Consider the following 25,334-nt stretch of genomic DNA (forward strand, 5'->3'; position numbering starts at 1 on the left):
TCTATTATCTCTATTCTACCCTGTGAATTGTGATAGTTTGATAAATATTTTAAAATTATTTGTGATTATACTTGAAATGTATTTGATTTATTGATAATTATTATTTCTAATTATCATGAATTTTGCTTGTAAAAATATATTAGAAACATTTGGTTAGCTATTTTAAAAATTCACTATATATATATTTTTTTGTAAAATATATCGTTTGTAATATGATACACGAAAACTATCATGTGTACTATCATGTATTTCGATATTTTTACGAGTTGCCATCAACACATTTCTTCTCATCGTCTTTCCTTCTTGTACTCTAAACTAATTTCTGATATTTTCTCCCATAAAATTTGGAAAATAGGAGGTGTTTTTCCACCACAAATTGATCAATAGTAGATAACAAGCAAGGAAAGAAATTTTCGTTCAGACGCTCTCACAGACATGCAAAAAGCAAAGGCAGTTAAGTTAGTCAGTGCATTGTGAATGATGTCCCTTGTAAAACTGTTCTACGAGAGCGGCCAAACTGAAGTATTTCTATGAATCAGAAATGGTTGGCTAGTTCAACCAAGCATGAATCCCATGCAGGTTTTACTCCATCCGGTCTTTGACCAACTTGGAGATGTTGAAGACAGTGATTTACATAAAGCAGCACGAGATGGTAACTTGGATCAGATGCGATCCCTTCTCTCAGCTCCACACTGTACTCCGTTTGATATCAACCTGAAGAACTGCATGGGACAAACACCCCTGGCACAAGCAGCTGCTGGTACCAAACATTTTGACATTTATTTGTTTATTTCCTTTACGTATCCATGGTATTCTGACAACCTTTTCACTATGAATTATTTCTGTTTACTTCATTACTCGGCGATGTGTATGTGTAGAAAAACAAATCTTGTACAGCATAAAAGTCGATGGCGCGCACATACACATCACCGAGAGATGAAATGGTAGAATTAAAGAGAAATAATTTCAGTAGAGGAAATCATCAAAATATCGAATACGTTATTGTTTTTACAAAATCGATAATTTGTACTAAAACATTATCTTTAATTCTCTTTTCTTTACATTTGTTCGTTTGATAATTTGTTTGGTTTCTTTCTTTTAGGGTAAACCGAAATAAGATTTAGCCCTGATGTTATTTATCCTAAAGTATGTTGACGATATTCCAAACATGCGTTATTAAAAATTTTTTTAATTTCAACTTCTTCATCATTCAGTGATGTATTTAGGAAATAAATCTAACTCATCACAATAACAAAACGGTGCAGAAATCGTTATTCTTACACAATAATATGAAGAGAGGCAGACTCTACAGCACCTTTGTCATCATCAATTTATTCCCAAGTAATAATTCGGATCTTAGACAGATAGCAAGATCCAGAACGATCATTTTTAACCATTGGTCCAAGACTAAACATTTTGTGAAATGGTATAATCTATCATAGCTTGTGCTTATTTCATGGAACTGGGAAGATGAAGCGTAAAGTCAACCTTAGCGTGATTTGAGCTCGGAATGGTAAGGGCTGTAAATAAATAAAGCAAGGCGTTTTAGCTGCCGTTTCTCATGACAATATTCACGAGGAAAATGATTTTTAAAAAGCCTATTAATGATAAATAGTAATAATTAATTTCACTACTACGACGCTTATAATTAAAGCCAAAGATCGCCTTTCGATATCTATGTAGTTTTTTTTTTTTTATAAAACATTTCAAAGGTGTTGCAAATTTAGCGAAACATTGATGGATTTTGTCTGAACCCTCTTTACATTTCAATTTTCAAAATCCTATTTCAGGTCTTTTGGTTGTGTCCCCAAACTTTCTAGCAAGGAACATCCGTTTTCCCCTTGCGTGATGCATAATCGGTGGGGGATGTGCATATTTCTATTTTAATTGTTTATTTACCGATTTGCTTTTTTCTCTCTCTCTATTTTCTTGCTGTTTACTTTTCTAAATTACGTTCTTTTTCATTGAATTATAGTAAATAACGATAGAAAATATTTCTTTAAAAAAAAAAAAGAGTTGCTTTTTTAAAGCTGTCCAAATTCTTTAAAGGAACGACTCTGGTTGACCAGTCGATCCCCAATATATGTATGTACTTATATATGTTTATTGTATAAATAATTGTATAATTTGTGAAATCTATATTTAGTTGTAAACTCTCTCTGTCTCTCTCTCTCTCTCTCACACACACACACATATATATAGTAAGTTTTGTGACTATTTTTTTTTCATTTCAAATATGTACTGAACAAATGAAAAAAAAATATCCTTGATAGCCGCTGAAAAAGCCATCGTGGAGCTGATTTCAGAGCAAGACTAAATACAGTGTAATGCAACTCTATATATTGTCAGGCCGTCATCTTGTACCATTATGCAAATGAGTTGATTCTGGTACAATTTTGTTTACATTTTCAATAAGTAGCTTTCTACTACTTCTTATTGGCATCATAAGGAAGGGAGGTAAGCGTATTCGCGTGTGTTAAATAACAACGAAAATGGTCGGTTCACTTCTGCACTTAAGCCATTGAAAAGATCATCATTGGGCTTAATTTCACACAAATAGTTAAAAGTATGTCTCTGTAGTCATATTTATAACTATTTAGTATTTAAATTACTGTGAGTTTAATAAATATTAGCTTGATTGGAATAGGAAGTTTTTATTGTTCATAAGTAGGTAGTATTATTGAAGCAAAGGAAATTGCATGCTCTGTTTGCCTGGAGCTTACTTCCAATACTCCTTACTATGCAAACATTATATATGAAAAAATAACAAACTCACCACAAGGTGAGTGCACAACAAGAGAGATCTTCAGAGGAAGAAATCCCATCCAAGTGTTTTGGCCGTTATACCTGACACTCTACAGGAGCCGGGCCCACCCAGGTCACGACTCTTAGGTGTCCTCCTGTTGCTTTCCAAAATCCTGTCTTCAGCAGGAACCTTTTGTTCCCAGCTCTGTGTTTTATTTCAGCCCACCAGGCCACTCTGACCGATGGAGAAGCCAGTTCTCTTCTTCCTTCTATTCCTGTAAATAACCAATGGAATCCATAACTAGGTTCACTGGTCATTCCTTTTCACTCATATCCACATTGAGCTCTTTTCAGCAACATTAGAGAAGCGTTTAATTGTGGCAGTTCTTCTGCAGCCTTTAATATCCAGCTGCCTGAGTAACCAGCAGGTTGATGCAGCCATGAATCCTTGCAATCCAACTTCAACTGTTTTCATTGTACAGTGGTAACCCTCACTTCCTAACTGCTTTGCTAAAGGGTTAAAATTAATAGATACAGCTTCATTATTATAGAAGATCAATAAAAATCAGATGCAAAAAGAAGCAAATACACAATACATAAAAAAAAGTATTAAATGTAACTGTTAGCAGATATGGATGTATAAACATCCTTGCTTAGATTGTATGGTGCACATACACTCACTCATACAAATTTACATGAGGATATAAGCATACACACACGCATGGTTTGGTGCTCACACAACGAATTAAATAAATGCTTTGTGCTTATAAGAATGGGGAGGCTACAGTTAGTTGATCCATACCATAAAGTAAATATGGTTATTAATTTGGTTAGCGATTGCTCAAATTCATTTTCACTGCATTATACAAAAATGCATTTATAAGCATGTAAGCATCTTGACAATCTTTCAGAAATCCTATTAATGATCTTCTTATTGGTCCACTATATATATAAAATGAATAAAAAGATGTTATTATAAGTGTGGAATAGATAAGTCTCCAACTTCTTATCCAGGGTAAAACAGTTTAACACTGATTCTCAACCATTTTTTCCTATTTTGGTTCCTATTTTACTTGGATAGACCCTTATAGCCATTCGATGTTTAAAAATCCCTAATATATTTTTATAATTAAATATTGTTAGGGATAGATGGCCCTTCTCGACCTGTAGAAAAGGCTGGGTAGAAACTCCATACAATGTACCCAGTGTAAGCTATGGACATATAAAAGGTGCAGCAATATCAAAGGAAGGTTAACTGGGAAAATAGTTTTTGTGTGTGGCAGATGCACAGGAGCAATAAACACTGAAGATGTACAGAAAACAGATTCCATCACATGCCAGTGGGAGAAACTAGAAGTAGTTAATAGCTTCTGCTACCTAGGCGACCAGGTCTGTAATGGGGGTGGTTGCTCTGAGAATGTAGTGGCTAGAATAAGAATAGCCTGGGCAAAGTTCAGGGAGCTCCTACCTCTGCTGGCAACTAAGGGCCTCTCGCTCAGGATGAAAAGTAGAATGTATAATGCAGGTGTGCGAACTGTCATGCTACACAGCAGTGAAACATGGGCCATGACTGCTGAGGACATGTGTAGACTTGAAAGAAATGAAGCTAGTATGATCCGCTGGATGTGTAATGTCACTGTGCATACACGACAGAGTGTAAGCGCCCTGAGAGAAAAGTTGGGCATAAGAAGCATCAAATATGGTGTGCAAGAGAGACAACTACACTGGTGTGGTCATGTGTTACATATGGATGAGGACAGCTGTGTGAGGAAGTGCCACTCCCTAACTGTGGAAAGAACCTGTGGAAGAGGTAGACCCAGGAAGACATGAGATGAGGTAGTGAAGCATGACCTTCGAACATTGGGCCTGACAAAGGCAATGACAGGAGGTCGAGACCTTTGAAGATATGCTGCGATTGAGAAGACCTGGCAGCTAAAGTGAGATCACAGCCACACCTGACTGACTCCTGTGTCGGTGGCACGTAAAAAGCACCATCTGAATGTGGCCGATGCCAATACCCCCTGACTGGCTCTCATGCCGGTGGCACATAAAAAGCACCAACTGAATGTGGTCAATGCCAGTACCCCTTGACTAGCCCCTGTGCCGGTGGCACGTAAAAAGAACTATTGAACATGATCAATGCCAGGCCCGCCTAACTGGCTCCTGTACCGGTAGCATGTAAAAAGCACCCACTAAACTCTCAGAGTGGTTGGCGTTAGGAAGGGCATCCAGCAGTAGAAACATTGCCAGATCAGATTGGAGCCTGGTGCAGCCGCTGGCTCTCCAGACCTCAGTCAAACTGTCCAACTCATGCCAGCATGGAAAACGGACGTTAAATGATGATGAATTGTATAAAAAAATTGTTAAAATATTTTGTGTATTGTAGAAATATAACCAATTTATTGCACAAATTTTTAACCATAAAATCTTATTTAGACCCACATTTTGGTGACCTGATATGTAGCATAAATGTCCAAATATGTAAATAAGAATGGCACTGCTATAAAACTATGAAAAAATATTAAACAAGTAACAATGTAAATAGATAAGGATGAACTATAAAAAAGAGAAAGATGAATTACACTTTTTTGTTGTGTCATTATGTTAATATTATTAACCCTTTAAGGCCAGATATAAATAAGTCTTTTCATGTGGGATGCAAAAAAAGGGGAAAAAATATAAGATGATAATCAATCAAACAGCTTATAATGCAAATGTGGCTTATATACACCCATCTTCTTCACAATTTAGCTGTGTGTCAATAAGCCACACATGTCCTCTGCAGAAGGAAAGTATGTTGTGTCAATAAGCCACACCTGACATTAAAGGGTTAAACACACACACTGGTTCAATTCCACTCTTTTATTATTAGTTGATTGGTTAAATACCCAACTAACTAACATAAAGAATCTCACAAACCAGATACAAAATCAATTGCACTATTGAAAACAAATGATGAGAGGCTTAGAAATTTCATTGAATTCAACTAGGCCAAGTAAATAAATGTACACAGTAAAAATAGAAGACATAAAAACAAAGATGAGAAAGTCAGATGAAAATACAAGCTAATAGTTATTTAGGTAAGTTAGATTGTGTTGATATATGGTAAAAGGAAAATGTTTTGAAGAACCTTGGTGAAACATGTTTCTCACCATGTAAACAGACAAGCGTATGATGTATGTGTTTATTGTATTTGGAGATGAGGAAAATATAAAGGTTGCATGGGAACCATTGATCTAGTGATTAATTGAATGTTTTTAGGCTTGTCAAAGTCATGCCTTTGTACAAATTCAGACAGTGGTGTTTGCCAATAGTGCTGTCTATGAAACACATTTCTCACCATGTAAACAGTGAATGTATGATACATGTGGTTATTGTGCTTATAGATGTATGCAGGCTTGCAGCATATCCTGTGCATACATTTTAATAATGGTAGTGTAGCACCCATTAACAGATGTGTATTGCTCACTGTTAAATGGTGTTTTACTATAAGCACTAAGCATTCCATTATAAGCACCAAGCATTCCACTCAGGGGTTGTAAATAATTGATTGGAACCTTTCCAATCAATTATTTTCCTCGAAATCAATTAATTTTAATTGTGGTACAGGCTAATTAATTATTGCAATTAATTGTCAATTATTTTGCCGAATATAAAAACACCATATATTTTGGAGTGTTAGCTTTGATTTAGATAAGAGCCAAAATGATAGGAAAATAAAAGACATGTCTTATTGTTTCATTATCAGATAACGTTCAAAGTTCGATTGTATTGATTTAGAATAGAGAACAAATAACATGTATACTCTACATAGTACAGTAGTTGAAAAATAAATAAATTGAAGGTCTTTAATTAAAAGAGTTTCTCAAATGAGTAGCACAATTAAAATGTTCTGATATAGCAAAAGATTTCTGAAACAAGGTCTTCATCCCAGAAAGTGTGATTGACTTTTAGAAATAATTGCATTTCTAAATTCATTGGTGTTAAGTATTGCTGAAAATCATTAAAAGTAACCTGCTGAGCTGAAGAAATGTTCCAAGATGTTGGACATTGGTAATAAAAATCTATAGTTCAGATATTGCTGAGGTAAAATTTTATCTTTTATGTGTTTTTTTTTTCAAACAAATTGAAGCAAAATCATCATCTTCTACAGGTTAATTAGACTGTTGTGACATATCTCTTACCACTTTTAGCTGATGTAAAGCAACCACTTCATCTGCAGTTAGCTCTGCTTCTGCTTGTAAAAATTTTCACAAGTTCACTTCCAAAATTTGGGCTGTTTACAATGGTTGCCAATGGAAACAAATATTTTAAAAACTCCTCATAAGGATATAATGCGAGAATTTCGTCAAAAATAATTCGAGCACCTCCCAAATCTATTTCTGTTCTTTGCAAGGTGACTGTTACTGAACTTAACCTATCTAAATTGTATTTTAGAGTCTGCAGATCATTATGATCGCGTGGAGTCAACAGATAATCAACCAGCTTTGGATCGCCTTGAAAAGAGTCTAAAAACGGCTTGAGTTAGATGTACCTCTCAATCATGTCATAAGGTTTTATTTCTTTGTATAGGTTGCAAAGGCATTTTTTTCCCAAAGTTTACCTGCAAGTTTTAATGATTTTAGCTTGCCCATCAACATATTAATTTTATCAAGCAGAACTTCCTGCTTGTCGAGATAAGCAGAAACAGTTAGATTGAATTTATGAGAGGCACATCCAATCAATGGTATTCTACACAAATTCGCTGTAGATTTGTTCACTGCACTCCTCTTATAGCTACATTTTGTAAATTTTTGTTATAGACACTTAACACATACTCTATAAATTTGACATAATCAGAAGCAGTGAATGATGTTTCATTTACCAATGGCGAAAATGCCAGTAAAACAGTACAATAGTCATTTTGATAATTGCACGAATAAGATGTACCCGGTGCAAGCTATGGACACATAAGAGGTGCAGCAACATCAAAGGCAGGTTAACTAGCAAGTTAGTTTTTGTTTGTGGCAGATGTTCAGGTGCAATAAAGACTGCAAACAAACAGGAAACAACTTCTATCTCATTCCAGGGTGAAAAACTAGAGGTAGTCGATAGCTTCCGCTATCTGGGCGACCAAGTTAGTAGTGGGGGTGGGTGCGCTGAAAGTGTAGCTGCTAGAATAAGAATAGCCTGGGCAAAGTTTAGAGAGCTCTTACCCCTGCTGGCGACAAAGGGACTCTCACTCAGAGTAAAAGGCAGACTGTATGACGCATGCGTACGAACAACCATGCTACATGGCAGTGAAACATGGGCTGTAACTGCTGAGGACATACGTAAGCTCGCAAGGAATGAAGCCAGTATGCTCCGTTGGATGTGTAATGTCAATGTGAATACCCGTCAGAGTGTAAGTATCTTGAGAGAAAAGCTGAACATTAGAAGCATCAGTTGTGGCGTGCAAGAGAGACGATTGCGCTGGTATGGACATGTGGTGAGAATGGAGGAGGATAGCTGCGTGAAAAAGTGCCACACCCTAACAGTTGAGGGAACCCATGGAAGAGGTAGGCCCAGGAAGACCTGGGCTGAGGTGGTGAGGCAAGACCTTCGTACATTGGGCCTCACCGAGGCGATGACTACGGACCGAGACCTTTGGAAATGGGCTGTGCGTGAGAAGACCCGGCAAGCCAAGTAAGATCGTTGCCAGTGCCCCTGGACTGGTTCTTGTGCGGGTGGCACATGAGATGCACCATTTTGAGCGTGGCCGTTGCCAGTACCGCCTGACTGGCTCCTGTAGGATTTTCGAGCGAGATCGTTGCCAGTGCCCCTGGACTGGCTTGTGCGGGTGGCACATAAAAGACACCATTTCGAGCGTGGCCGTTTTCGTGCGGGTGACACGTAAAAGCACCCACTACACTCTCTGAGTGGTTGGCGTTAGGAAGGGCATCCAGCTGTAGAAACTCTGCCAAATCAGACTGGAGCCTGGTGTTGCCATCCGGTTTCACCAGTCCTCAGTCAAATCGTCCAACCCATGCTAGCATGGAAAGCGGACGTTAAACGATGATGATGATGATGATGATGATGATGATGCAAAAAGTCCAAAATGCGTTGAACCGTCGATTACCAACAAAAATTTACTTGGAAACTCATCAGATATTTTCTTTTCTACTTCTTGAGTGAGTTTATGTATTTCTTTAAAGTCACATTTGTCATACTTTCCAAGTTTGTGTACTTATGAGTCAGTGGGTCTTCAGTAAAAGAAAATGGTTTTAAACCAACACATACCCACTCAATTTAGTCATAAACATTTAAGGATGAGCGACTGACCAAACTACTTCTTAGTGAAAGAAAACTTGATAAAGATGGTTGTCCAGTTGCTTGTGTAGTAGAATACTCTGGATGCTGGTTTTTTATGATTCATAAGATTTGTCCATCCAGTTCCTTTTTTCTGGGTCAACCATTTTTTACATTTGCATTTTCATACATGTTCTTTGTTTGTTTGGTTAAAATATTTTCTGATGATTTGTTCGTTTTCACATGGCATGGGTTAGTTTAAAAGAAAAGATATTTTGTCACAGTTTAAAATAGAAGATGTTTTGTCACTCCACTAGTGAAAGTCTGATTCAGTTAATATGTTGGAGCAGAATTCAAGATACAACAGCATGCAGGCAAAATTACAATTTAATGACTTGAAGTCAGAATGTGTGAATCATTCTCGATAGTCAGAACCAAGAACACTCAACAGCAATTATTTGACAATGTACACAATAGCCAATTCCCAAACACGGCAGAATGTGTGAATCATTCTCGGCAATCCTAACCAAGTGTCAACACTTGACAACATACACAATAGTCAATTCCTAAGCATGACAGAATGTATGAATCATTCTCAGCAGTCAGAACGAAGAGTCAACACAATAACTCAACTAATAACAGAACACTGTATTTGCCAATTGAATGTCGAATGAAATATGAGCCATTTGAAAAACTTTCACTGACAATGTTGCAATTAACTGCAATTAATTGATATGGTAGCAATCAATTATTTAATTCGCAGTATGACTCTAATCAATTAATTGGACCAATATATTGCAATTAATTTTTCATCAATTAATTTTTTACAACCTCTGATTCCACCTATAGAGCAGGCTACAGTAAGGTAGCCACACAATTTTGTAACAGTGTTATTTCTATGTACAGGATAATACGGTACCTTGGCCCACAATTGTTGTCCTGTTGTTTGTGAAATACTAGGGTCGACTTTTATACAGGGTTTATGGAAAATTCCCAATTTTTTGTCCCAAAATAGGGTGTCGACTTTTACATGAGATTGACTATTATTCAAGTATATACGGTATAATAGTAATGGTAGTAATAATACTAATAATTCTAATAGTAAAACAGCATTGACAGTAATAGTATTGTATGTGGATAATAATGATAATATGAATGTGGGCCTCCATCTTCATAACGTCAACAACAGCTACATTAATATAACCAGGACTAGCAATGATAATAATCATTGAAAATAATAATAATAATAATAATAATTCTTTTTGCTATAGGCTCATGGCCTAAAATTTTGGTGGGAGGAGCCTAGTCAATTACATTGACCTCAGTACTCAACTGGTATTTAGTTTATTGACTCTGAAGGGATGAAAGCAAAGTTGACCTCAGAAGAATTTGAACTCAGAACATTAAGACAGATGAAATGCAACTATGCATTTTGTCTGCTGTGCTAATGATTATGTCAGCTTGCCACAATAATAATAATCCTTTCTACTATAGATTCTGCCAGCTTGCTACCCTAATAATGATAATAAATTTTGGGCAAGGGGACCAGTTGATTACATTGACTCCAGTGTTTCACTGGTACTTAATTTATCAACCCTGAAAGGATGAAAAGCAAAGTCGACCTCGATGGAATTTGAACTCAGAATATAGTGATAGGCAAAATACTGCTAAGCATTTCGTCCAGTGTGCTAACAATTCTGCCAGCTCACCACCTTATGTATATATAGTTATAATAATAGTTTCAAATTGAGCACAAAACCAGCAATTTTAGGAGGATGGGGAGAAGGTTAGTTGATTACATTGATTCCAGTATTGGATTGGTAATCTATTTTATTGATCCTGAAAGGATGAAAGGCAAAGTTGACCTTGACAAAATTTGAACTCAGAACATAAGGTCCTGGTCAAAATGCTGCTATACATTTTAACTGACATGCTAATGATTTTGCCAACTTGCCACTGGTATAATAATAATAATAATAATAATAATAATAATACTTTCTAATATAGGCACAAAGCCTGAAATTTGGTGGGAGAGAGTAGTCGATTACATTGACCCCAGTTAATGATTGGTACTTATTTTATTGAACCCCAAAAGAATGAAAGGCAAAGTCATTCTCAGGATAATAATAATGATGGACTCTACTATCGAAGACAATGTATGAGTGCAAAACGACCTGTGCAAATGATTTATTTATAATGTTTATAATAATAATAATAGTGGTTTCAAATATTGGCATACAGCCAGCAAGTTTGAGGGAGTGTGAAAGTTGATTTAATAATATTAATTCCTACTATAGGCACGCTAAGAGTTGCTGAAGTATGGAACAAACTGCTGGCATCAGTTGTTAGTTGTCGGAGCACTGCATCCTTCAAAACTTCCATGCTTCCTGAGATTTGCCAACACTACACCTGATTTTCTCCCCTCCATACACACGCAAGCATGTATCTAACTCATACATTGTTCACTTTTCAGACATTTGTACAATACTGCATATGCTTTATATGCACTTTTGACAAGTTGTAGTGCACCTGAGCACTGTATACAATAATTTCATTATATTATTATTATAATGTGAGATTATAATTCATTCTTATAATTTTACTACACTGCTAATTTCTTTATACCGTATATACGTTAGCACCAGTTTCAAATATTGATTGAATTATCACAGATTTTAAACCAGCTATGATAAAGACCATAAAACAAAAGTATGCCAATTTTGAGACTTTTAACATAAATATGACACACACAAAAAAAGAACACACAAAAAAAAAAGAACACACAATACCATTTTTAAAAAATCATTTTAAAAAATGTGACGATATAACTTTTTTCAATTACTGTATTTCAAATATTTGTTGCAATTTAACGAATTTGTGATACAAGAAACAGGTACTTCCAGGTGTGGCTGTGTGATAGAAGTTTGCTTCCCAACCACATGGTTCCAGGTTCAGTCCCACTACACAGTACCTTCGATATGCATCTTCTACTATAGCCTTGTGCTGACCGAAGCCTTGTGAGTGGGTTTGATCAATGGACACTGAAAACACCATTGTATGTGTGTGGAGAGAGAGAGAGAGAGAGAGAGAGATGTGTGTGTGTGGAGAGAGAGAGATGTGTGTGTGTGGAGAGAGAGAGAGAGAGAGAGAGAGAGAGAGAGAGAGATGTGTGTGTGCATGTATCTGTTTCTGCATTTGTGTTTGTCACACACCACCATTTGACAACTAGTGTTGGTTTGTTTATGTCTCTTTAACTTAGTGAATCAGCAAAAGAGAGTACCAGTCTTAAAAATAAATACTGGGGTAGATTTATTTGACTAGAAACATCAAGGTGATGCCCAGCATGGCTGCAGTCCAATGAGTGAAACAAATAAAAGATAAAAGAATTGTATTTCAATCATCTATTTTTGATTAACTGACTCCAAACTGCAGTACGTAATTATGTTCCTTTATATTCTAATTTTATTTTCCCCTGGGTATGATAGGTACCACTTACAAAGACTGATTCAATTAACTCCACTGCACTCACAATGCACCACATCCTACCCTTAATAAATTTTTGACTTTTCTATTTTTCATTGCCAATATTCAAAATCATTTTAATTAATACTTCTAATGAATTATTGTTGAAGATATGCCATTGTTATTTTTCTTTCTTTCTTTCTTTCTTTCTTAGGAGGTAATCTAGAATGTGTAAAGTTACTACTGGAGCATAACTGTATTACATCTACCTCAGACATCAAAGCTCAAACACCTCTCTTCCTAGCACTTCGAAATCAACACTTTGATGTTGCAAGATTTCTTCTCATCCATGGTGCAAACCCAGATGGAGATTTGGCCAATGCTGCAACTCCACTCTGTCATGCAGCTTGGCATGGTGACTTAGAAGCAATAAAGGTTTGTGATAAATTTTATATATACGTGTGTGTGTGTGTGTGTGTGTGTTATCATCATCAACATCATCATTTAATGTCCACACTTCCATGTTTACATGGGTCAGACAGAATTTGTTGAGGCAGATTTTCTCCAGGCAGATTTTCTCCAGGCAGATGCCCTTCCTGTCACTAACCCTCACTAGTTTCCAAGCAAGGTAATATTACCCTGTGACTAGACACAAAAGATAAGAAATGAACAATCTTGTTTGTATGACAATGATGCTCATTTACACTCATCATGTGATGTCTAGACAAGGATTCCTGCAAACACACGCACACACTCTCACACACACACAAACAAGGATATATATACATATATATGTGTGTATGTGTATATATATATAGGCGTGGCTCATAGGTGCAGGTTTGGCTATGTGGTAAGAAGTTTGCTTCCTAACCACATGATCCCAGGTTCAGTCCCACTGTGTGGCACCTTGGGCAAGTGTCTTCTACCATAGCTTTAGGCCGACCAAAGCCTTGTGAGTGCATTTGGTAAATGGAAACTGAAAGAAACCTGTTGCATATGTACATATATATGTGTTTGTGTTTGTCCCCCCACCACTGCTTGACAACCAGTACTGATGTGTTTATGTCCCTGTAACTTAGTAGTTCGGCAAAAGAGACTGATAGAATAAGTAACAGGCTTTAAAAAGACTAAGCACTGGGGTCAATACATTTAACTAAAAATTCTTCAAGGCAGTGCCCTAGCATGACCACAGTCTAATGGCTAAAACAAGTAAAAGATAAAAGATATATATAAATATATGTATAAGATAGTGCTTTTGTTGGCTATTGAGTTGTTTTGACTCTTATTTCTAGCAATAATGGTGCTGCTTAGTGCCCTTGTTCACTTTAGTTATGCATATACTTTTGCCTTTAGATTGTAAAATTGCGAGTTAGCCACCCATATTATATATATAGTTGCATGAAACAATCGTACTGCATTACCTCTCGATATCCTTGTTGCTTATTTTGATTTTAATCACCTTACTTTGAAATTGTATGGATAATACCGTACTAAATTCTGGTGCCTAAACTTAAGTACCATATTCACCTGAATCTATATTATATATTATATCATCATCATCATCGTCGTTTAACGTCCGCTTTCCATGCTAGCATGGGTTGGACGATTTGACTGAGGACTGGTGAAACCGGATGGCAACACCAGGCTCCAATCTAATTTGGCAGAGTTTCTACAGCTGGATGCCCTTCCTAACGCCAACCACTCAGAGAGTGTAGTGGGTGCTTTTACGTGTCACCCGCACGAAAACGGCCACGCTCGAAATGGTGTCTTTTATGTGCCACCCGCACAAGCCAGTCCAGTGGCACTGGCAACGATCTCGCTCGAAAATCCTACGGAAGCCAGTCAGGCGGTACTGGCAACGGCCACGCTCAAAATGGTGCATCTCATGTGCCACCCGCACAAGAGCCAGTCCAGGGGCACTGGCAACGATCTTACTTGGCTTGCCGGGTCTTCTCACGCACAGCACATTTCCAAAGGTCTCGGTCAGTAGTCATCGCCTCGGTGAGGCCCAATGTACGAAGGTCTTGCCTCACCACCTCAGCCCAGGTCTTCCTGGGCCTACCTCTTCCACGGGTTCCCTCAACTGTTAGGGTGTGGCACTTTTTCACGCAGCTATCCTCATTCATTCTCACCACATGTCCATACCAGCGCAATCGTCTCTCTTGCACACCACAACTGATGCTTCTAATGTTCAGCTTTTCTCTCAAGATACTTACACTCTGACGGGTATTCACATTGACATTACACATCCAACGGAGCATACTGGCTTCATTTCTTGCGAGCTTACGTATGTCCTCAGCAGTTACAGCCCATGTTTCTCTGCCATGTAGCATGGCTGTTCGTACACATGCGTCATACAGTCTGCCTTTTACTCTGAGTGAGAGTCCCTTTGTCGCCAGCAGGGGTAAGAGCTCTCTAAACTTTGCCCAGGCTATTCTTATTCTAGCAGCTACACTTTCAGCGCACCCACCCCCACTACTAACTTGGTCGCCCAGATAGCGGAAGCTATCGACTACCTCTAGTTTTTCTCCCTGGAATGAGATAGAAGTTGTTTCCTGTTTGTTTACAGTGTTTATTACACCTGAACATCTGCCACATACAAAAACTAACTTCGTAGTTAATCTGCCTTTGATATTGCTGCACCTCTTATGTGTCCATAGCTTGCACTGGGTACATCTTATAGAGTTACTACCTACTCCTTTACTGCATACTGAGCAGGGCCATCTACCTGAAGGGGTTTGTGTTTTATCTACCTTCCTACTTATTAGGATTTTGGTTTTAGCTAGGTTGACTCTAAGGCCCTTCAATTCTAGACCTTGCTTCTACACCTGAAACTTCTCCTCTAGTTCTGATAGTGACTCCGCAATTAGGGCAAGGTCATCAGCATAGAGGAGCTCCCAGGGGCAACCTGTCTTGAACTCCTCTGTGATTGCCTGGAGGACTATGATAAATAAGAGGGGGCTGAGGACGGAACCTTGGTGGACCCCTACCTCTACTCGGAATTCATTGCTGTACTCATTTCCAACCCTCACCTTACTGGCAGCATCTCTGTACATGGCTCGCACAGCTCTCACTAACCATTCTTCTATCCCAAGTTTCCTCATTGACCACCAGATAAGGGATCGGGGGACCCTGTCAAAGGCTTTCTCCATGTCAACGAAAGCCAGGTACAGAGGTTTATCCTTAGCTAGGTATTTCTCCTGCAGCTGTCTCACTAGAAATAAGGCATCAGTAGTGCTTTTACCTGTCACGAACCCAAACTGCATCTCATCTAAATTGATTCGCTCCCTAATTAGTTGGGCCATGACCCTCTCTGTAACTTTCATAACCTGATCTAACAGCTTGATGCCTCTGTAATTATTTGTATCTAAAGCGTCACCTTTACCTTTGTAGCAGTTGACTATGATGCTGCTACACCAGTCATTGGGTATGACTCCTACGTGTATCACCTGGTTCGTAATACAGGTGACTAGGCTATAGCCAACACTGCCAGATATTTTGAGCATCTCTGCAGTGATTCCTGATGGGCCGGGGGCTTTCCCGGTCTTCATACTCTTAAATATATATATATATATATATATATATATATATATATATATCAAATCATATTACAATAAACAACAAAAGTTCAAGGTAAGTTTGCGGTTAATGATATTTGGTTGATCCTCAAAGAATGATAAAAAAAACTTACAGACTACATATTATAAAGTCAAAGTATAATGTTTTGGACATTGTCCTTTATGTGATACAAACAGTTAAGTCCATGAAAGAGAGAAATGGGTCAGGAAAATTCTATGTAACTCACTTGTTTGTTCCCTGACTAACTGGAAATGTAAGATGTAACTGTAGTTTTTAATGGCAAGGCAGTGCTTCTTTGTGTGTGTGTGTGTGTGCGCGTGCGCATGTGTATGTGTGAGCGTAAGTATTTGTGTGAGGATACATGTAAATATATATAGAGTGTATATGTCTATATATTTTTGCATGTGTGTATATATGTTTGTATAAGCTGTGTATTTGTGTGAGAAAGTGCTTGGTTATGAGATTAGCTATTTAACCTATTACTGGGGCCTTTGACATGTACTACCACTTCGGGCCTGAGCAGAGCTGAAAAAAGTGGTAACTTGGGTGTAACTCCATACATATCAAAACTCCTGAATTCTTAAACTAAAGTCTCACTTTATTTACATTATTTACATTTGACGGATATTTCTCCTCATCTTGTTTGTTGTTAACACAACGTTTCGGCTGATATACCCTCCAGCCTTCAACAGGTGTCTTGGGGAAATTTCGAACCTGGGTTCTCATTCCTAAGGTATTTTTCGTTGTTGTTGTTGTTCAGGTCACTGCCTGGAATCGAACTTGGAATCTTGGGGTTAGTAGCCCGGGCATTTGGCATAGTGGTTAAGAGCGTGGACTGTTAACCCCAAGATTCCAAGTTCGATTCCAGGCAGTGACCTGAACAACAACAACAACAATGAAAAATACCTTAGGAATGAGAACCCAGGTTCAAAATTTCCCCAAGACACCTGATGAAGGCTGGAGGGTATATCAGCCGAGACGTGTTAACAACAAACAAGATGAAGACAAATATCTGTCTAATGTAAATAATGTACATAATTCCTCATCTCTTAAATATAGAACTGTAAAGACTCACTGTTGGATGCATTTTAACCCTTTAGCACTTAAACCGGCTATATCTGGCCCGAATATTCTTCCAGGTTTATGTTCAAACATATATCTCTGATAAACCACTGTATTTTGAGGTGAACAATATGATCTCCACCTAGTGTCAGTATTACATATCAGGAACACTGTTTTTCTGAATGCATCTAGGAGTTTAAACTGATATGTGACAAGTCTGCTCAATCAGGGTTGATGTGTGTTTAAACATTAACATAACTCTTTTTACTAATTACTTATATTTTCTACTATTTTCAGTTGTTGCTTGAATTTGGTGCTGATGTTAATCTCAAAAATCAGAATGATATCAAGATTGATTATCAAAGGCCACTAAGTTTGGCTTTTGCTTATCAACATTTGGAATGCGTCAAGTTATTATTGAAATCAGGAGCAGACCCTAACTTGTCTGGATATTTCTGTCACCGAGCAGTCCGTAAAAAATACTCCAGTATATATATCCATCTCTTTTACCAGTTTGGAATTAATATCTTTCAGAAGGATAAATCTCAAATGTTTGCTTGGGAATTAGACAATGATCAAAACGAGTGTGTCAAACTTCTTAACATCCTCAAAGGTGAGTCACATTTTACAACCTTCATCAAATTTTTTAAAGGATATTTCATTTTATAAATATATTCATTTTGTTTAATTATATATTGTGATATGCAAATATGTGGCCCAATGGTTGCAGTGTTTGGCCTACTGTAATAAGATTGTGGATTCAAACATGGGTATAGACAAAACCTACAAGTTTGGGGTGTATTTGACCTCCTAAATATAGATTTCAAAATGTGTCTCTAAAAGTTGACTTCTGTACAACTATATATATGGTATATTATAGAATTAAATTATCACTGTATGAATTATATTTTTACAAAATAGAATATATATAACAAAATTAGAATAGTTATTATTTAGAATATATATATATGGCCACTGGAAAAATGTGAAAGGAAGGAATTTCAGATGGTTGACACTCTGCAGAAGAAGGACTTGGCCTTGTAGAGAGTGCCAGATCTACTGGAGTCAGGCATAATGTGACAGGAGGAAGAGAGATGAATTGAGAGTGCTTGAGTACAGGTGGAATGGGACCGGTTAACTTTTGAGTAGCAGATGGTATGGCAGTAGCAATGGAAAAAGTGAAGAGAAGAATCAGTGTGTCTGTGGACCTGAAAGAAGGGATAACAAAAGAAAATGAAGCTGTTGGTGATAAGCTTTATGACTGACCTGTCTAACACATGGTGTCCATATTAAAATGATGACGATCAAATATATCAAAATATAGATGCGGGCATGGCTGTATGGTTAAGAAGTTTGCTTCACAATCAAATGGTTTCAAGTTCAAGTCTTACTGTGTCATCTATTACAGTCTTGGCTGACCATTGTGAATTTATGTATGTATGTGTGCATGAATGTTTTTGTGTGTCTCATTGCTTGACAACTGATGTTGGTTTGTTTATGTCCCCATAGATTAGCAGGTCTGACAAAAAGAGATTAATAGGATGTCATCGTCGTCGTCGTCGTCGTCATCATCATCATCATCATCACCATCATCTCCATCATTGTTTAATGTCTGTTTTCCATGCTGGTACGGGTTGAGCAGTTTTGACAGGAGGTGCTCAGCTGGGGGAGCTATCCTAGTAGAGTTAAATAAATATTGGCAACAATTTGGCTGACTAAATCCTTCAATGCAGAACTTCATCTTTGCTGCAGTCTATTGAGTGAAACAAGTAAAGGGACATAGGGATATAAAAATGGACTAAAGAGGCCATATTAATATGATGATTGATAAAATGTAACCTTTGTACCTTGAAGTCAGTGAATATTTTCCACACATTTATTCTTGACAGACTTTCCCTATACCTAGAATAATGGTTTCACTTTCTCTTTTAACAGAAACTCCACGGCAGCTAAAAGCATCTTGCAGGATATGCATTTGGAAACATATTGGATGGCAAAGAATAAAGAAAATCAATGAGCTAGTGATGTTACCTAAGTTTTTGATATCTTATTTGAACTATGATGATCTGTGTGGTTGAATTCTTGGCAACAATGTTAACATTTCATGCAATTATTTCATGATAAGCGTGTTTTGTTCTTAATTTGAAAAATGATATTTAGCAAAGGTTTTAAATTCTTGTTCGAATTATAGTTTAAAATATTTGGGGTTTACATTTGTTTTTTCTTGTTATTTGAATACTGCTGACTGGATATATGTAAGAAGGAAAGGAAAGTGGCTTTAGGCTGATAGAAATGTATGTATCCTTCACAAATATTGCTTGTTGTATTTGGAAAATTATAGATTTAAACTGCTGGCTTTCAAGTGATGTTAAAGCTATTGAAGTGAATTTCATTGACAACATTCGGCAGTAAATTGGAAAAAAAAACTTTTAAGTAAAAAACAGAGTGATTTGTTTCTCATGATGGTAGCTAAAATAATCAAAGAGAATATCAAACATGGGGCAAAGAGAAAAGTAATAGAAACTCTGTCATAGCAAAATCTCATAGAAGTCACAAAAACTAAATGTGAAGGTCATATAAACTCATTAAGTTTTTCTATATGGTTAACATGAAAATCAAAACTGAAGGATTTATGTATTGCAATTTACAAAATCCAAATTACAAAAGCAATCCATGATCCTTTTTACTGACAAAAATTACAATAGATCAGCTGACAGTGATGATCTTAAGGAAGGAAGGGTGAAACTGGTGACACATGAATAATTTACAAGACACCTTGCTCTCACTCTGTCTCTTTCTTTCTTTCTTTCTTTCTGTATGTATGTATGTATGTATGTATGCATGCATGCTTGCATACATACATACATACATACATCATACATGCATACATCCATCCATCCATCCATACATACATACATACATATCCTGTGTGTACAGTTAGATGTATGATTCCTACTATTCAGTTTAGAGCTCCATGTAGATTATCATCACCAAGTTTGCTTTTATTATAGTGGCTTGGTTACTACTATACTTAGTAGTATTACTGGTTACAATATACAGAGCAAATGTAGGATTACTTATGATTAACACAAGTTTATATAATTTGTTCCCTTACATTCATTTCACTGCTGTGGTTCTTTGGAACATCTGTATTGGCCCTGTTGTGGTTATGCATCCAATTGCACTTTGAACATTCAATGCAGAGGTTCCAAACAACCGCAATGGTGAAACATATGTAGGGAAGAAATAATATATAAACTTGTGTTTATCATAATCTTTTATATCAAAGTTCCATAATACTACTCTGACATTATAAGAGTGATAATTAAGGAACTACTCTATTTATAAACCAAATGTAGTGTTATAAAAGACAATTGAATTAAGATGTCAAAAATATTGACATGGATGCTGTCTTGTGATATAGCTTGAGATTGTAGTAATGTTATTAAGAAAGATGACAGATTAAATATAAAGTCCAATAGATTGTGCTGCCCAAAATGCCTTCAATTTACTCTGATTTCTGTGGTACAGAGACATTGAGATTTATATAACAGAAAACTCTAAATAAACATTTATAAAACATATTAAGATGTTCATGTTTACCTCATTATTAAAGATTGTTTTACATAGCTGACATACTGAAAAAAGATTACAAAATTACCTGCCTAGCAACAAAATAAAATCTTACTCTGCTAAAGTCATTGAAGACAACTTAATTCTTCTCTGCATGGTTCAATCACAACACTCATCTTGTAAATTAAGTTTGTTCTGTTGTGCCTATCATTATTGTTTTATTTAATTTGGTGCTGTTAGATGAGGTAAGAATCGAAGACATATGCTTGTAATGTTAAGAAAACTATACATATCTCAAAACTGCCATGAGAAACATTGTTTTTATGATATTTAGGACTGTCAGCTGTACAGTGCTACCTTGATGTAATTTATTGAAACTATTTTTGAAGAATCTGCAGCTTTAGATTATGTTTTGAAGCAAAATGTGATATGAAAATATTAAAATCAAATATTCTTGGTGTTGTGATGGAATGTTTATTTGCAGAAATATTCTGTTGTTTCCCTGGCAATTTATGTTGTTATTGCTGAAATAAACCAAAGAAATTTGTGTGTGTGTGTGTGTGTGTGTGCTGTGCGTGCGTGCGCGAGTGTGTGTGTGTGTGCTGTGCGTGCTAGCGCGAGTGTGTGTGTGTGTGTGTGTGTGTGTGCTGTGCGTGCATGCGTGAGTGTGTGTGTGTGTGTGCTGTGCGTGCTAGCGTGAGTGTGTGTGTGTGTGTGCTGTGCGTGCATGCGCGAGTGTGTGTGTGTACGTGAATTGTGATTTACATTAAACTGCTCAATACAGGGTTGTTGTGAAGAATGTAATGACTGATATTGTGTGCGTATAGTTAATACTCATTAATAGTTATGTAGAAAAGAAGAGAAAAATGGACCTTTGACTTAAAATTCAGAAAAGACTAAAATTGAACTATTTTTTCAAACAGAATGTGAATTTATTCAAGTGCTATTTTCATGATATTTAACTATTTTGTCTGTGATTATTTTTATGTCAATTGTACTTACTTAAGACTTGTTAAAGTCTTGGTAAGCTGCTTTAACCTTGCTGTTGGAACTCATATATATTCTTTTATTCAGTAGTGAGTTTTAGGATTGGTGAATATATTGATAATGTCCTTTTAATAAATGTCTCAATTTGATATTGCATTGCTCAGCCTCTTAACTCAGAATTAAAGATACCTTTATTCCATTATTTATAATGGATTATGAATTTGCTACAAATTGTCTAACTATAGATTTTGCTGGATGAAAATACACGAAAAAGTAGGGGAAGGGATTTGATAATTTCATATAAAACGATTTAGCTTTTATGGTAATCTTACTGTTTATTGAATTCTTAATGTTAGTTGTTTTTAACTTTTAAAGTAAAAGTAAATAGTAAATAAAATTAAAAAAACTTTTAGTAAATGTCTGCAAACTACCACCCCAAAAAGTCATGTGTTGTTTCAATTTAATGCAAAATTAGAGGAAACGTGTTAATATATCTTTTTCCAATTTCCTTCAGTTTTTAATAATTATATTACTTAAGTAAGGCAGCAAGCTGGCAGAATTGTTAGCATGCTGGACAAAATGCCTAGCAACATCTCATCCGTTTTTACATTCTGATTTGAAATTCTGTCAAGATTGACATAGTCAATAAAATAAGTACCAACTGAGCACTAGGGTTGATGTAAGCGATCTACCCCCACCCACTCAAAATTGCTGACCTTGTCCCAAAATTTGAAACCAATAATTATACTACTTAAGCTATGTAATTAGTCTCTTGTAAAAGTGCTTCACTCTTCAGTAGTCTTCTTTCTACAAAAGAACTGCATTCTACCTAAGAGTTGAATTCTCTCAAGAAGAGCTTGAATGAATTCTTATTAATCCAGATGAAACCAATACACCCAAAGAAGAAGGGGAGGAGGAATAAATCAAAAGGGAAGAACAATTCCATAATTTAATAACCACCATACACACATTTGTTAATATTCCTCTGTCTTAAGGCAGTGAGCTGGCAGAAATGTTAGCACACTGGGCATAATGCTTAGCAGCATTTTGTCTGTCTTTACATTCTGAGTTCAAATTCTGCTGAGGTTGACTTTGCCTTTCATCCTTTTGAGGTCGATAAATTAAGTACCAGTTGCATACTGGGGTCGATCTAATCGACTGGCCCTCTCCCCCAAAATTTTGGGCCTTGTGCCTAGAGTAGAAAAGAATATTCCTTCGTCTTGAAATGTTCCCTTGAACAAAGAAATAATTTAAAGACTAAATCTCTTGTCTAAAACTACAAAAATATCAAATCAAACCCTTAAACAGTATTAGTTATCCTAAAAGACAGAATAAAATTTCTGTACAACAGGAATAGATATTTTCTTGCTTCGGAGAATGGTAGATTGAAAGAATGGCTAGAGTGTGGGACAAAAGACATTTTAGTGTTTAGTTATGTCCCTTTACATTTTGATTTCAAATCCTGTTAAGGCCAACTTTGCCTTTTATTCTTCCAAGTCTGATACAAAAAAAAAAGTACCAGTCAAATCCTGAGACTGCTTCTTCCAAATTTGTGGCCTTGTGATTATTGTAGAAAATATTTCTATTTTCCTTCTTAATTATGATAGTGTTTTTTTTTTTAATCAATTAATAAGTAATTATTTGAAAAAGTGTGTTCATCATAGACTATTTAGAAACACAATTGGTTGAAACATAATTTTAAAAAAAATAACGTTTCTGGTTGCTAGCAGCAATGAAAATTTGTTGTGAGAATTTGTGCTTGTATTGTAGGATTACCTGCACATTATTTACCCAATCAAAGGTTGTGATGAATATTTAACGATATTATTATTGTATTTGAAGTTGAATTATTTATTGTAAAAGCTATTTATTGTAAAGAAACAAAAACAAAACAAAAAAAGATAATAAAGTGATACTAATTAATTTTAAAAAATAAGCAAATAAAAATAACTGTTTTGTTGTTTTTTACAGTAAATTTTTTATTGAATCCTTTTTTCCGCCTGTTTTCACCATCATCATGACTTTAATGTCCTCTTTTCCTTGTTTGCATGGGTTTGATGGAGTTTTAGGCAGGATGCCCTTCCTGTTGCCAACCTTCACCTGCTTCCAAGTGACGTAACATTTTCTCATGGTTAGACATGTTTTTTGAAGAACATTGGAAATGTGTGATACTCATTTACAACTATTACACAGTGTGATGACAAGGAAACATATGCAATCTTACACATATATGATGGGGTTTCTTGGAGTTTCCATCTACCAAATCCACTCACAAGACTTTCATTGGTTTGGAACTATAGTAAAAGACATTTGCCTAAGGTGTCATTAAGTGGGATTGAACCTGTAACCATATGATTAGAATCAAGTTTCTCAACGACGCAGGTATGCCTGCACTTTTATTTCAATAAAATGGTGTTTAACTTATGTTTTCTTGGTAAATTTTCCTCACAGTGAACTTTCCCTGCAGTGAACTGATGGTGGTGGACTTACCTGTAATCTGTCACCACCCTAACTTGTTTTCCAAGTGAGGTATTTTTTTCATTCCACTGTTCTTCACACATGAAAAAAAAAACCGGTTCTGGTTACTTTCTGCTTTGCAGAGATTGGAAACAGATGCCGAATTTGTCACTCAGGTGATATTAATAACATTCACACATACATATACATTAGTTAACTAGAAGGACTTGGAGAACAAAACCAGTCTGGACAAGGATGACATGGAAGCTCAAAGATCCAGCATACCAACAGAAATATTCTAATGGAAATTTCTGATGAGGAAGAGGAGTTGGAGACAAATAGTTTAGAGAAGTTCCTGCAAGACAACTTAATAAGGGTTACAGACTAAATCTATAGCTGGTACAAATATTAATGCATGGGTGTAGTGGGGAACCAACAAAAAATTCTAAGGCTAAACATGAGATAATCTTCTGCCACACTTGATAGATTCAATTCAAGCAGCCTTGATTGTTTGAGACTGTCATTAGATACATTCGCTTGAATATGAGATCCCAGATGGATCTATGCAGGATGGTACCTAAGGACTTACACTCATGGATCTATGCAGGATTGCACCTAAGAACCTATGCTCTTGTTTCTACAACTTTGGAAAGTTGAACTATAAACTTTTATGCTTCTTTTTTCTTCTTTCTCTCCATCTCCTTATTCTTTTACTCCCTTCCTCTATGTTGTCATCTCATTAATATATACCATTCTTGTTTTCTCTATTATTCCCTGTTTGTCTCTGATGTTGCCAGTACCGCCTGACTGGCCTTCGTGCAGGTGGCACGTAAAAGCACCCACTACACTCTCGGAGTGGTTGGTGTTAGGAAGGGCATCCAGCTGTAGAAACTTTGCCAAATCAGATTGGAGCCTGGTGTAGCCATCTGGTTTCACCAGTCCTCAGTCAAATCGTCCAACCCATGCTAGCATGGAGAACGGACGTTAAACGATGATGATGATGATGAAATATCCCATCTCAGGGATATCACAGAAAAAGCTGTAAGACTTTGAATGTTTTTTCCAATAATAATACTGTATATGACTTGAGATGTTTGCTTTGCCTTAATGTTTGTTGTCCTCTTTAACAATTATATATCTGCTGCATCAGAAATCTGCAATGGCTCCATAACTACCATCTTGGCTATAACCTTTGAGCCCTA

At 36.4% G+C, this 25,334-nt stretch overlaps 1 protein-coding gene across 1 annotated transcript; it reads left to right on the forward strand.

The window, feature by feature from the left end:
- Positions 1–497: 497 nt before the first annotated feature.
- On the forward strand, positions 498–23,622 carry LOC106881981 (uncharacterized). Its single transcript, XM_014932515.3, has 4 exons — positions 498–760; positions 12,689–12,909; positions 17,413–17,728; positions 19,051–23,622. Exons 1-4 carry the CDS (start codon positions 565–567, stop codon positions 19,191–19,193), a joined length of 876 nt encoding a protein of 291 aa, XP_014788001.1. The 5' UTR covers positions 498–564; the 3' UTR covers positions 19,194–23,622.
- The last annotated feature ends 1,712 nt before the right edge of the window (positions 23,623–25,334 follow it).

The sequence above is a fragment of the Octopus bimaculoides genome, chromosome 10, assembly GCF_046866305.1.
Source record: "Octopus bimaculoides isolate indiv1 chromosome 10, ASM4686630v1, whole genome shotgun sequence".
Taxonomy (NCBI): domain Eukaryota; kingdom Metazoa; phylum Mollusca; class Cephalopoda; order Octopoda; family Octopodidae; genus Octopus; species Octopus bimaculoides.

What these genes read in the sequence shown, in the direction of transcription:
- LOC106881981 (XM_014932515.3), top strand. Translation starts at nt 565, where the DNA reads ATGAATCCCATGCAGGTTTTACTCCATCCGGTCTTTGACCAACTTGGA. An exon ending in CCTGGCACAAGCAGCTGCTG is followed by an intron (nt 761 to 12,688) that starts GTACCAAACATT and finishes TTTCTTTCTTAG; the next exon opens with GAGGTAATCTAGAATGTGTA. An exon ending in GTGACTTAGAAGCAATAAAG is followed by an intron (nt 12,910 to 17,412) that starts GTTTGTGATAAA and finishes TACTATTTTCAG; the next exon opens with TTGTTGCTTGAATTTGGTGC.